The sequence below is a fragment of the Oncorhynchus nerka genome, linkage group LG25 (assembly GCF_034236695.1).
Source record: "Oncorhynchus nerka isolate Pitt River linkage group LG25, Oner_Uvic_2.0, whole genome shotgun sequence".
Taxonomy (NCBI): Eukaryota; Metazoa; Chordata; class Actinopteri; order Salmoniformes; family Salmonidae; genus Oncorhynchus; species Oncorhynchus nerka.
In genome coordinates, this window is record NC_088420.1 from 22720948 (window position 1) to 22736369 (window position 15422).

The window sequence follows — 15422 nt, forward strand, 5'->3', positions numbered from 1 at the left end:
CTCCATTTTACAGAATAATCCCTAACTCTAGCCTCCTCCATCCTTAGCCTCCTCCATCACCAGCCTCCTCCATCCCCAGCCTAACCCTCCAGTTTACAGAATAATCCCTAACTCTAGCCTCCTCCATCCTTAGCCTCCTCCATCACCAGCCTCCTCCATCCCCAGCCTAACCCTCCAGTTTACAGAATAACCATAACTCTAGCCTCCTCCATCCCCAGCCTCCTCCATCACCAGCCTCCTCCATCCCCAGCCTAACCCTCCAGTTTACAGAATAATCCCTAACTCTAGCCTCCTCCATCCTTAGCCTCCTCCATCATCATCCTCCTCCATCCCCAGCCTAACCCTCCAGTTTACAGAATAATCCCTAACTCTAGCCTCCTCCATCCTTAGCCTCCTCCATCACCAGCCTCCTCCATCCCCAGCCTAAACCTCCAGCTTACAGAATAACCCTAACTCTAGCCTCCTCCATCTCCAGCCTCCTCCTTCACCAGCCTCCTCAATCCCCAGCCTCCTCCAGCCCCAGCCTTCTCCATCACCAGCCCCCTCCATCCCCAGCCTAACCCTGCAGCCTACCGCCTAACCCCAGCCTCCTCCATCCCCAGTTCTCCTCCATCCCCAGTTCTCCTCCATCCCCAGCCTAACCCTTCAGCCTGCAGCCTAACCCCAGTCTGCAGCCTAACCGTAACCCCAGCCTCCCTAAACCTGCAGCCTAACCCTAACCCCAGTCTCCCCCAGCCTGCAGCCGTCCATTCTGCAGCCTGGAGATCCTAGCCCTTTCATTACAAAGCAGCTGTGTAAACGCTGACACGGGGAGTTGTTTTGCTCATGTGTTCAGTGATTCTCGTCCATTAACCAGGCTCAGATCCAATAGTGAACATTACTACTCTTATGGGCCCACACAGTCAGCCCAGCCCAGCTAAGGCCAGCCCAGCCCAAACACACCAAGCGAAGAAAACACGGGAGAGCTGGTCCCATGATGACATCAGGCCGATGATGAGGGGATGGAAAGGAGGGAAGGAGTGGAAAGGGGGAAGTGTTGCTATTTCTGTCCCCCTCCTGTAGTCTGTCAACGGCTCCCCCAGTGGAAGGGAAGGATGGATTCAAGTGAGAAAAGTGTGACATTTTTTGCTCCATAGAGACCGCATAGTGGGACATGCTGCCAGAAAGAGAGATCCGTGACTCTGTAATGAGTAGAGTACAGTAACTACCTCATCGTCATGTTATGCCTTTTATGTCGTTTTAATGACATCGCCAAATGATGTTTTATGTGTCATTGGAAAAGTTAAAAGGGTTAGGGTTAGAAAGCCACTTTTCATAGTGGCACTAAATTTAGATTATTCTCCCTTAAAAAAAAATGAAATTATTTGCCCTCAAAAAATGACCTCGTAAATTAATTTGTGAATGGTCCTAAGAGGCACAGTGAAGGACAGCCTTTGATCTTGCTTGATGGAAAATCAGTTGGCGTCCTAGAAGTGAGAGTCCCCACAATGTACCAATGACGGAGAGTCCAGAGGCTTTAAGCCTGGGTGCCTGACTGTTTCTCCAATCAGTAATGCCACATGGTTGCCTTGCCAAACAACACTGTGACAAGATGACTGAAGCAGAATCAGACTTGAACACAGGATAAGTCCATTTTGTTCTGAATTAGAGTATAAATTGTTTTTAGAATGAACTTGAGAGGATAAGTAATTGTAACTGTGGAAAGAAAATAATTGCCAGACAGACATTGAAAGAGCGATTACAGACCCTAAAGTACTCTTTTAATGGGTAGCAAGAATTGGGTTGTGTCGGTACTGAGCCCTCTGTGTTCACTTAAGTTTCCACAGTCGTGTGTGTTCTGCATATTTACCCACAGTGGTGGTTTCTGCTTCAAAGAATGCTATCCATTAACTTAGCAGTCAGGCAACACAGCTTTCTGGTGCCAAAAGCCAATTTTATATCACTGGAGAGAGATTGTTATCCTGCGTTTAAGCTTATCTCTCTCACTTTCCCCAAACCTCCCAGTCTCCCACAGTCTCAAAGCAGGGGTTACACGGAAGCATTCTAGTGTATCATCACGTTTGGGTGAGTGTCGTAAGGAAGGGTTCAGCCTCTTAGAGCCACTTCCAGCTGAAGCGGAAGTAGATTTAAGGGCCGATTGATATTGTTGTTCACAACAGTAACAGAAACACCACAATGTATGTGGACACCTGCTCGTCAAACATCTCATTCCACAATCATGGGCATTAATAATGGTCCCCTCTTTTTAATCATTAATCATGGTCCCCTCTTTGTTGCTATAACAGCCTCACTCTTCTGGGAATGTTTTCCACTAGATGTTGGAACAGTGCTTCAGGGACTTGCTTCCATTCAGCCACAAGAGCTGTTCAATGGAGTTGAGGTCAGGACTCTGTGCAGGCCAGTCAAGTTCTTCCACACCGATCTCGACAAACCATTTCTGTATGGACCTCGCTTTGTGCACGGGGCATTGTCATACTGAAACAGGAAAGAGCCCTCCCCAAACTGTTGCTACAAAGTTGGAAGCACAGAATCATCTAGAATGTCATTGTATGCTGTAGCGTTAAGATTTCCCTTTACTGGAACTAAGGAGCCCGAACCATGAAAAACAGCCCCAAACCATCATTCCTCCTCCGCCAAACTTGACAGTTGGCACTATGCATTCGGGCAGGTGGCGTTTTCCTGGCAACCGCCAAACTCAGATTCGTGAAGTGTGATGGTGAAGCGTGAATAATCACTCCAGAGAATGCTCCAGAAACCAATGGCGGTGAGCTTTACACCACTCCAGCTGACGCTTGGCATTGTGCATGGTGATCGTAGGCTTGTGTGCGGCTGCTCGGCCATGGAAACCTATTTCATGAAGCACCCGACGAACAGTTATTGTGCTGATGTTGCTTCCATAGGCAGTTTGGAACTCAGTAGTGAGTGTTGCAACCGAGGACAGACGATTTTTACGCACAATGCGCTTCAGCACTCGGTCGTCCCGTTCTGTGAGCTTGTGGCGCCTACCACTTTGCAGCTGAACCGTTGTTTCTCCTAGATGTTTCTACTTCACAATAACAGCACTTACAGTTGACTGGCGCAGCTCTAGCAGGTCCGAAATTTGACGAACTGACTTGTTGGAAAAGTGGCATCCTATGACGGTGCCACGATTTTTTTCAGCAACGGGTGTGGCTGAAATAGCCAAATCCACTAATTTGAAGGGGTATCCACATACTTTTGTATATATAGTGTAGCTACTATACACACATTTGAGGAGTTTAGATGCGTGCACACATACAAAAGTAGCCACAAACACATACATGTACACACACACACATACACATATACACATACAGTTCAGAATGCTCATATCGTTGGGAGGATGTGTAGGACACTGGAGATACCTGGAAAGGATACAGATGTGACTAAATATGGAGGCGTGTTGGTGAAAGGCAGAATACAGAAGAGGAGGTTCCAGTGAATGTTTTTGATCTATTGAGCAATTTGAACTGTAATCAGACCAAATTGTTGAATGTTGTTGACTTCTGCCAGTACCTCCTTATACCCCATTCCCATTCCTAACTCTTCTGGCCCTGGAATGTTCATGTTCCCTGATCGTAGTCCACACACACACACACTTGCATGGCCTCTTGCATGGCCTGCCTGTCTGGTTCTGAGTCAGTCGGATCTTGTGGCGTTGAGACATAGAGACCTTGGCGTGGCAATTGTTATTCAGTCCATTAAAAGAGCGAACTCTCTGATCGCTCCAGTCTTTTGTTTGGCCTGGCGGGCGGGCGTTTGCACACAGACAGACAGGGCTCTGCTGAACTTGGCTGGAGCCTCCAGCAGTCTAAAGCTCTTCTGAAAGGTTTGGCCATGGGAAAGCCCAGGCGCCTCCTCACTTTCAGGGCCTCACTGCTGATCAAAGAAATGGCAGCCGGACAGGGATAAATCCACAGCTTTCACTTTCTTTCTCTCTCTCTCTCTTTATTTATTTCTTTCTTTAAATTTTAAATGTCTCCCTTCCAAGTCATCTCATACCTTTTGCATGAACAGCTTCCCTATACTGTAGCTCTCAATAAAGGTCATTGGTCCTCGCTCATTTCCACCACTAAGTTCTACACTCTTAGAAAAGAAGGTGCTATCTAGAACCAAAAAGGGTTATTTGGCTGTCCCCAAGAGATCCCTTTGAAGAACCCTTTTGGTTCCAGGTAGAACCCTATTAGGTTCCATGAAGAACCCTTTCCACAAAGGGTTCTACATGGAACCCCAAAAAGTTTTACCTGGAACCAAAAAAGCTTATCCCATGGGGACAGCCGCAGAACCCTTTTGGAACCCTTTTCTCTAAGAGTGTACTGAAATCGTTGATTAGATCAAAACCAGATCAAAGCATGACGGACATAAAGGATTGGACCATATGAGTCCAGCTAGTGTGAGTATTCTGATTTACATGAGTTTTTAATGTGTTGACTGGGAGAAGAGTAGAGGAGAGGCAGTGTTTGTTAGTTAGTGGGGGGTTGTGGATGTAGTCCAGAGTGATTCAGAGTTCCCATTGGACACATCTGGACCAGGGCCGACCAGGCCAGATTAATCAAGCCCAGATGGCGGTGATCGCCCCAGTGGGTCTCTGCCACTGGGAGGGGGACAATCTTGTCCAGGCAAGATGGTCAGGTCATGGGTGTGAGCAGGAGAGGAGAGGGGACAGTTAGAAGTTGCTGGGTGCTCTGTCCTCTCTCTTTCTCTCACTCTTTCTGCTTTCTGCTGCTCTCTCATTTTCAGTCTGGGCTGGCTGTGATTGACCTTTATTTTAGTTTTAGCACCAGGGAGTTATAAGAGCAGCGCGACCACAATAATCTGCCCTATCTCTCTGTACGTCACCTTTAGAACTCAGGAGGATCAACTTAAACCACTTCTCCAGGGTTTATGTTAGTTACATTCCTCCTGACAGTGCCTCTCAGACCCTGTATTCTATTTCATTCTCCATCTACAGTACCTCTAATGAATGCTGTATTAGCTTTGGCGCCACTACTGGAGTTAATAAGGCCTTTCCACCACACCAGAAGCCATCATTAGGCCCGTTTGAGTTTTATTACGTGCGATTGAATGGAAATCATATTGCTCAAATGGTTTCAGCATGAGTTCATTGTGTTTGATTCGTGAAGTGCGGTTAACAAGATTATGTTGCTGCGGTCGTTGCCTGGCGAGCAGCGCAGCAAGGTGGCCATTGAAGTCTGAGGACATTGTGTTCTTCTAATTACTTTGTTTCCACACAGTGACACACTGTATCTGTGTTAGTACAGTACAGTCCGAGAGGTTACAAATGCTGTTGGTACGGTCGTGGTAGCTTCACCACGGTCCACCAGACCTTTAGACCAGCTTCAGACCTGAGGCTGGACCGAGAATGTTTGTCATGGGAACCAGCACTAAATGGGTCTCCCATTATATAATGTAGTTATCCCATTAGACAAATGAATAGGAGAATCCACTTTTCAACACATTTCCGGACCAACGTCTCTAACCAGGAACGAGCAGCAGCGTACATTTAGTCAAATAGGTTAAAGACGAGGGAGGTAAATAAATTCACCCAGACAGTGCCTGCTCTGACTTAGGCCCCAATATCTCCTACTGCAACATTTAAATGCTGCTAAAGGGTGTTCTTACATATTTAGTGTATATTTATATTATATTATTATATCAATAACACTTCAAATTCAATGAAACGTAGCTAGCAGAATTGTGAAATAGACTTGGCTTTCGGTTATACAGAACATTCAGAAAGCCATTTTGAAGAAGTGAAACAAGAAAATGGCTGACTATTTCTCTCTCATAAGGCAGCCCTCCGCACCTCTGATTCAGAGGCATTGGGGTAATATACGGAAGACACATTTCAGTTGAATGCATTCAGTTGTACAACTGACTAGGTATCCCCCTTTCTCCTTATCTCCCACTAGACTACAGGACCGGGCCCTGCTTTACGCAGGTCAACAACCAGATGTGCCAGGGCCAGCTGAGTGGCATTGTGTGCACCAAGACCCTGTGCTGTGCCACCATTGGACGGGCATGGGGACACCCCTGTGAGATGTGCCCTGCACAGCCTCACCCCTGTCGCCGAGGCTTCATCCCCAACATCCGCAGTGGAGCGTGCCAGGGTAAGACGCACAGACACACACACACACACATGCATTTTTACACTTGCATATAAACACACCTGGATGATCTTCAGTCTAATAAACTCAACAAGTGAGTCACGCACAAACACACTCACCCTCCTCATCACGAACACTATAACCATTACTTGATCTGTCACCATAAGCAACCAAACTCCTGCAGCCTGCAACCACCACCCATACAGAGAGACCAACACACACACACACACACAGAGAGAGAGAGAGAGAGAGAGAGCGAGAGAGAGATGGAGAGAGAAAGAGAGAGCTGAGATACACATCAAAGCCGGAGAAAGAGAGGAGAGTTCTCATTTCATCGCTACATGAACTGAAGTTCACCTTCCTTCATCAACATTCCAGCAGCAGACCCAGGCCAGTGTCTGTGTAAATACAGGCTGTTCTCTCTCTCTTCATTGTCTGGCCCCTCCCTGCCTCCACACTACCCACCGGGTTTCAACATTGTTTGTCAGCGTATTGTGACGTGTAATCTACGTGGAAAATACATTGGATTTGAAAAACTGTTGTTTTGAGGGTGAAATTTCAACCACATGTTTGTCGTCACCTTGTATAAAAGTTGTTGAATTTATACATTTGAAACAATATCAGATCTTCAATGTTATATCCACTATCAAAAAAAAAACTATCTTCTAGTGGAGAGTTGATCTACAGCTATTCATTTGGTCTCTCATCCAGGGTTTTAACCAGCCCAGCCTTACTTATCTTTTATATTTGTCACTGACTACTACCAATGGGCTGTCGTGAGAATGATTATTGAAGACCTCTTAGTAACTAAATATATTCACTGTTGCTATCGAAGTCATTACAAAGGGTAGGTTTAACAGAGGAAATGAAATGTAACCATACTTTATAAATCAGAAATAGGAAATTGTGTATCCACAAATCATTTATATGTTGGATCCACATATCCATCTCGACCAGAAAAAGTTTAAGAATAAGACTAAAGCTAATCAAACTTTCAGTGGCTCAGATAAAGATATATTTGGTTGCGTTGTCAACCAAACACAATTCAAGAATATTTTTGTAATACGGTAAATAAAATTAAAAACAAAAATGAAGGGTTACAAATGAATGTAACAGTAGTTATTCAACCTTAAGTTTGGGAACACATCCATGGCCACATTTTGAGGTTTGCCTAATGTAACTATAAATGTCTTATGTTCAAGATGCAAAGGTTTCAGGTCTGAGGAGAGCTTCACAATCTGCGCAGAATATTAAACAACATTGATCACTTGCACTATGTACTTTGAATGTAATCTCAACTGCAATCCAAGTCATTTGGTTGTGCTATTAGATAAAACAGTGATAACACGTAGAAATACAACATATCTGACATTTTATTCCCATTTGAACTTTGTTGTGCTTTTAGATGATTGAAAGCATAGTGATAACAATTTGGTAATTCAACAAACTTCTGGCTGTCTTTTTGAGTGTGTGAATAAAGGTTGAAATCTCATTAATCAGCGTCTCAACCAAATATTACCCACATTTCCATGTTAAAATGAGGTGGTGTGCCCAGTGGGTAGGCTCCATAAAGTCCAACCATGGGTAGGCTCCATAAAGTCCAACCATGGGTAGGCTCCATAAAGTCCATCCATGGGTAGGCTCCATAAAGTCCAACCATGGGTAGGCTCCATAAAGTCCAACCATGGGTAGGCTCCATAAAGTCCAACCATGGGTAGGCTCCATAATGTCCAACCATGGGTAGGCTCCATAAAGTCCAACCATGGGTAGGCTCCATAAAGTCCAACCATGGGTAGGCTCCATAAAGTCCATCCATGGGTAGGCTCCATAAAGTCCAACCATGGGTAGGCTCCATAAAGTCCAACCATGGGTAGGCTCCATAAAGTCCAACCATGGGTAGGCTCCATAAAGTCCAACCATGGGTAGGCTCCATAAAGTCCAACCATGGGTAGGCTCCATAAAGTCCAACCATGGGTAGGCTCCATAAAGTCCAACCATGGGTAGGCTCCATAAAGTCCAACCATGGGTAGGCTCCATAAAGTCCAACCATGGGTAGGCTCCATAAAGTCCATCCATGGGTAGGCTCCATAAAGTCCAACCATGGGTAGGCTCCATAAAGTCCAATAAGATGAAGCAGTGAGGCTGTATCAGTAGAAGGGTTCTTTGGCTGTCCCCATAGGATAACCATGTTTAGCTCCAGGTAGAACCCTTTTGTGTTCCAGGTAGAAATAACCCTTCTGGGTTCCATGTAGAACCCTCTGTAGAAAGGGTTCTACCTGTACCTAAAAAGGGTTCTGCTATGGGGACAGCCCAAAAAACCTTTAAGGTTCTAGATAGCACCTTTTTTCTAAGAGTGTAGAGGTAGCGTGCCCTCTTATGAAACACAGCGCCTCACCCCCCAGCAATGTTCAAACGACCCTCCATGGACTGGAGCCTCTTCCTCTTTGTTGAGATTTTAATAGGATATGTCTAGGCAGCACCTTCATCTCATGATAATGGATTGCCTTTATGTAATGTTTTACAAAGGGGGACACTTACCAGCTAGCACATTTGGTTCCTTGGGAACATATGTTTTTGGTTTCACTTTGGCTGTATGTGAAAATGTTCCTGTTCTTGGGACGTTTGTTTTTAGGTTACAGGGAGGTTCTGAGAACATTTGACTCTCGTTCTTTGAAGGTTTTCCTGGGAGGTTTTATTAACGCTCTGAAGTTATTTGGGTGTTTTTAAATAACTTCCTTAATACTTTCAATAAGACTGCTATCTTATTTGGGGTTAACTTTTTTTAAATAGGACCCTTGGACATTTATTTTCTTAGGCAATAACCATGCAAACACATTTATTTTTTTTGTGACCAGTAAGATTCAAACCTATAATCTTCTGTTTTATATCCATGGAATTAGTCCACTGTGCCACCAGGATGTAGCTACTATGCCATGATTTTTTTTACGCATACAAAGCTGTTAATTTCAGTCTATTCAAACAGACCCCATTTCAAAGGAAACAGGCACTCATTAATCTGGTGGCAGGTTAGTGGGTGTGGCCAACACACCTGAACACACTTAACAAGATAAAGGAAAGAGAGTTTTATTGATGCTGAGAACGGGGTGTATATGTTTCTAAATAGGAAGTGGCTCCTAATCCATGACCAGATTTTTTATTTCTGAGGCTTCATATCCATTCGTGGGAAATCTTGTGGGAATTTGTGTAATGGGTGCGTGTTGGTGGCAGGGAAGTCAGGCGCAGAAGAATCGAACTTGGTATAAACGGAGTTGTTTAATCAGTGCTTCACAAAACTCCAAAACCAAAATTACAAATAATAAAAATGTGTAATTTTGGGACCAGTCATCATGCCCGAAACCGGATTAGATAAAGCTTGATAAATCAGAGTTAAATAACAAAAATATGATATTCACAATGTCACTAAGCGAAAAACAAACAACCAAAACAGCAATAGCTACTACAATGTCAAAACATTATTTTATCATGAGTTCAGTACCATGTGCTTGATTTTGCAGACCCACGACTAGGGTGTATCGTCATTAGCTAGCTAGCTAACGTTCATATGCTAGCCAGCGTTAGCTACCTAGCTAGCAAGCTCTAGTCTAGTCCAATGGAAACTGATGCATCCCTGGCTAGCTAGATGACCAGTGGTGACAGTGAGGTCCGTGTATGAGATTCAAGGCCCTAATAAGTACCATCGTGCAGAAATGGCAAAGAAAATACAGTTTGATGATCTAGCTATGTTAGCTAGTAAAGTATCATTTAAAGAAGATGCGAACTAGCTTTGCATGCATGGTAGGATCAGTGTTGTCAAAAATGGTAGACCCTCTAGTGTTGTCAACATTTCAACCAGGACGGACTGTCCTATGGGACGCAAAATTGCCGGCACATACACAGATGCAGCTCTCATGCAATGCAGTCAGTACACATTAATTCATAGCCATGAGCGAGCATGTTGTGAAGTTTAAAGTAGCTAGATGTGTCATCTCCATGAGCTAGCTATACATCTTGCTGTCACACAAAAAATGCATACAACAAAATATCACTCAATACATTGCATATTGGTCCACAATTCCTCTGACATTTGGCTCGTAGTTCTGGCACAGGAACGAAGTGAAGATAGTTTTCAGGGACCTACCAGATCACAAAAACAGTGAGCAGAGAGGGGGAGATAAAAAATAATGGTTAGGGACAAATCAACCATAAGACCACTAGGTGTCATCGTATACAGACAGATCAAATTGATTTCAACAGTACTTGATAGAGTCCACTCGTTTGCTGCACTGGTGTAAAATCTCACTATTGCGTAAGATTTGTATATTAACATATGTGGGACATTTTGGAGAACACTTCTTATTTCATATAAAAAAATATATAAATATTTTTTGTGGTATCCAATTGGTAGTTAAAGTCTTGTCTCATTGCTGCAACTCCCGTACGGACTCGGGAAAGGTAGAGAGCCATGCATCTTCTGAAACACAACCCAACTGCACTGCATCACTGCATCTCAGCGTCACTACAGACAACCTGGTTTGAATCCATACTATATCAGAACCGGCCGTGATAGGGAGTCCCATAGGGCGGCGCACAACTGGCCCAGCGTCGCTGGTGTAGGCCGTCATTGTAAATAAGAATTTGTTCTTAATTGGCTTGCCTAGTAAAATAAAAAATGCCCCCTTTTTTAAAATTTAACTAGGCAAGTCAGTTAAGAACAAATTCTTATTTACAATGACAACCTAGGAACATGTCAGCTTAGCAATTTGACCTAGCAACCAGTTGGTTACTGGCCCAATGCTCTAACCACCACACCAGTGTGTTGGAGTAAACACCTTGCAACCATGTCAGCATACATGCACCCAACCCACCACAGGAGTCACTAGAGCACAATGGGACAAGGACATCCCTGCTGGCCAAACCCTCCCCTGACCCAGATGCCCTACCCCATGGGTATCCCGGTCACGGCCGGCTGTGATAGAGCCTGGACTTGGGAGGCCTCAGAAAACACTTCTGTTAGACACATACATACCACAGGAGGTTGGTAGTACCTTAAATGGTATCAAATACATCAAAGATGTGGTTTCCTTGTGTTTGATGCCATTCCGTTCGCTCCATTCCAGACAGATATTTAATTTCAGAATTATTTATAATTAAGTTAGGGTCAGGGATAAGGGTTTGTTTAAGGTAAGGTCAGTTTTAGATGTGGTTAGTCGTTTTGCAAGTCAGCAGTGTCCTCTAAAGTGCATGTTGAGTGTTGACACATTCTCAGTAAGGTGTGCTGAGAGACACATTTTATACAAGAGCTTTCGCACACATTCTAATGAAAAATAGCTGTAAAGAACTGAACAACTGAAAAAGAAATATGATCCTGAAACAGCAGTTAGGCTTTCAAACTTCACTCTGCACACCTTTGAATTACCGATGTGACTGAGCGCCTTGGGGTTTTGTCAATGTTGTTTCCACTTCATTACCATGAATAGACGTTGAATTGACGTATGTGCTCAGTGGATTATTTGTCCGCTTTGGCCACAGGACAAAAAGCAAGAAAACAATTGATGCTCGAACTAAATCATACCTCAGATGTGCCCTTAAGACACTTCAAAAACCAAAGTATTCCTAAAATATCCAAAGCTGATTCAAGTTATTACACATTGTAAACATTGTACATTCAGCAGACATTGTACATTCAACTCTGAGTCAAATCATTCATTACACACAATTATTGCTAAATTAATAGGCCTGGCCACAGATGTGACTGTATGACAGTTATAGCTTAATAAAATCCTTCCTTCCTGATAGCTTTTCTGTTATAGTATTTTTTATCTGAAAAGTCACGTTCTCTCACTGAGCCTCTATCAGTCTGCCTTTATATAAAGTATACACACCAAGGAAGTCACCTATTCTCCAGAAAGCCCCTGAAAAAAGTCCTGTTGGAACCAGTTCAAAGCACACATGCACATGAATCCCAATGTAAGGAAAGCATTCCAGACATCATGGGTTTGGATGCTCTTGCCGCCGCTGGCAGTCGGCGCTCCTCAACATGAGAGCACATTTTCAGGCTTTGTTAAAAAGGAATAGAAGTCGAAGGTATTCACATGATTAGAAACAGACTGAGTTTGTGTGTGTGTGTGGGGTGGGGTGAGAGAGAGAGAGAGAGGGGGTATAAATCTTGGTTGCTTGGCTGGATACTGGCACTGTGTGCCAACTTCCCTCTCTGAGACTGGTGCAGAGTTAGATGACCAAGTGTGTGTGCACGTCTCTGCCCACACGTCGTGTTTCTATGTCCATGTCTTCATACCATCCAGACACATACCAGTCTCAGCACATATTCACATACCCAGAGGTATGGGGTCTGTCAATGTGTTTCCACTGAAGATGATGAAATGCCAACACCTCTTCCTGGCTATCATGGCCAGACTGTGAGCTAACGAAGTGTAAATGTGTGAAGAGGGGAGGAAGATGAGGTGATAAGTGACTTTTCCGTCTCATTAAGCCAGTTTAAAGAAGACACTGTTTTGTGTAGCCTGGTTACGGTGTCCACTGTCCAATCAGAACCCTACGTATACAGTTCTTTACTCACGGCATGATAGAAAATATACGTGTACATGAACCCACTCCCTGCTCAAACAAGGGCTACAGTCTGCACTGGTCTTGGTTCCTAGGTGGCGGTGCCAAAATATATCCCCTGTTCTGTCCTGCTGTGCCCCTGTAAACTGGTTTTAATGCTGCAACAAAAACTCCTGAAAAACGTATTTTAGCCATATGACCGATCATGATTGGTTGTGGTACAGTGATGTAATGTTTATACCTACTTCCCTTTCAAATCTATATCACTGTATATCACAGAGCTTAAAATCCACATTTATAGACTCCATTTGATTCAAGGTTAGTGGGGGGCAGTAAAGCTTTAGAAGATTCTTCACTCATTAAGAGTAGACTCAGAGTACTTAAACAGCATCTCTTAAAGCAACTCATATTAAGTGCTGCTTATTTGTGCTAATGGTCTCCATTCTCCTTCCCTCCCTCTATCCCTATCTCCTTTTCTCTTTCCTTTCCTCTCTTTCTCTTCCTCAATCCCCCCCTCTCCCCCTCTCCCTTCTGTAGATGTGGATGAGTGTCAGGCCATCCCTGGGCTGTGTGCAGGAGGTAACTGTATCAACACAGTTGGCTCCTATGAGTGTAAATGTCCCGCGGGCCATCGCCAGAGTGACACCAGCCACAAGTGTGAAGGTGAGTTACACGCAGCTCTCTCACTTAACCCCTGTAGTAATACCATATTATTATACATATTATATAATAAACTGGAATGTATTACTTACACTGAATTCATGTGATGGAAAACATATTGGCCATCATTTTAGTAGGCTTAGCTAAGTGAACTCAGTGCCTCAGTTAAGAATTAGAGGAAGGATTTTGAATTGTGAGCATAGATCCATTGTTTTGCTTTTTGCCGGGGTTTTGTTATGCACTATTATCAGTGTTTTGAATACTTTTGCCAGACAGTCAGTGGTGATTAGCTTCTGTGGTTATCTGGTCACTGATATGGAAACACACACACACACACACACACACACACACACACACACACACACACACACACACACTCCAGTTAGGGGTCACATTGCTTTATGTTGATTGGGTGGAATTTAAACAATGCAAAATGAAGACAGACAGGCTGAGGCACTTTGCAAGGTGGGGGCTGTAGGCCTTGGATGGGTTCCTAGTCTTTGGGGAGGTTGGAAAGAGCTTTGGGACTGTTTCAGCCAGAGGTATTTCACCCACTTAACTACACTGTCTGATGTGCTGTCTAGGAATATAGTTGTGTACACTTTGTTTTCCCCTCTAACTGCCAATCACTAGCCTCAGTCCAGTTAGTGGCTCATAGGAACTTGTACTCTAACATCATACTCTAACATCATACTGTACCATACAAGTACATACCAAAGTAGTATACTATACCTTAAAACCTCACAACAGTTTAGCTTCAATCTGGAGATTGCATGCCTAACTCACTGTCCCACGCATACCTCTCATTGACATCAATGTAATGTGTCCCTTATGTTACCCAAAGTCTGAATTACAGTACGCACACACATCTCATGTTAGGATTGAGTCCTTATTAAACCAGCCCAGCAGGAGAGAAGGAGTACATAAACACTGACTCAGCAGGGTTATGGTGTATAAACCATCCCCTTGCTCCTCTCGGGCAGAGAGAGGCATTGTAATAATCACTGACCTTAGGGACTCATTAAGTCTAGGGTTTTGTGATAGCAAATTCATCAGGCACCCCCTCATAATCAGAACACAACTTGAGTGCGATAAAAATAGTCTACATTGAATTTTTACTATGACGTCTGCAGTGCATGACTGGACGAACCAAGTCTCTGACCCGGGGAAAGAACATTTAAAAGTCCCGGCTCTTGGCATCGGATACATTTTTATGCAGGTTTCAAGCTAATTTCCTAAAGTTCTACACATTTTGGCAGAGAGAAAACGTCTCAGTTTTAAAGCTTAAACTGCAGTGAGTGCATTTATGTACAAAAATAACATTTGGGGGAAATAGTTTTGAGTTGAAAAATATATAATTGTACTGTGGATACCAATATCCCTGTGAGTCTTCCAGGCCCATGTTGCCCAGGGTTAGGAACATAAATTGCATATTAATAATATTACTTTGTATTGTTTTCACAATTGAAACTTATTCCATTTATGGGGCGGCAGGGTAGCCTAGTGGTTAGAGCGTTGGACTAGAAACCGAAAGGTTGCAAGTTCATATCCCTGAGCTGACAAGGTACAAATCTGTCGTTCTGCCCCTGAACAGGCAGTTAACCACTGTTCCTAGGCCGCCATTGAAAAGAAGAATTTGTTCTTAACTGACCTGCCTAGTTAAATAAAGGTCAAATAAAAATTCCATGGATCCCTTTGCCAAAAGTTGTTTAATCTGTTGTCAGTATTCAGAAAGTATTCAGACCCCTTACCCTTTTCCACATTTTGTTACGTTTCAGCATTATTCTAAAATGTATTACATATAATGTTTATCTTAGCAATCTACACACAATACCTCATAATGACAAAGCAAAAACTGTTTTTTAGATTTTTTTGCAAATGTATAAAAAATAAAAACAGAAATAGCTTATTTACATAAGTATTCAAACCATTTGCTATGCGACTCGAAATTGAGTTCAGGTGCATCCTGTTTCCATTGATCATCCTTGAGATGTTTCTACAACTTGATTGGAGTCCACCTGTGGTAAATTCAATTGATTGGACATGTTATGGAAAGGCACACACACCTGTCAA

The 15422-nt window shown here is 43.5% G+C and overlaps 1 protein-coding gene across 2 annotated transcripts in view; it reads left to right on the forward strand.

The window, feature by feature from the left end:
• fbn2b (fibrillin 2b) overlaps window positions 1–15422 on the forward strand; it is a 127914-nt gene that overhangs the window by 27793 nt on the left and 84699 nt on the right. For both annotated transcript variants that reach the window (XM_065009676.1, XM_065009677.1), the window contains exons 7-8: window positions 5931–6128; window positions 13227–13352. In XM_065009676.1, the coding sequence (XP_064865748.1) occupies window positions 5931–6128; window positions 13227–13352 (324 nt within the window). The remainder of the gene's footprint in view (window positions 1–5930; window positions 6129–13226; window positions 13353–15422) is intronic.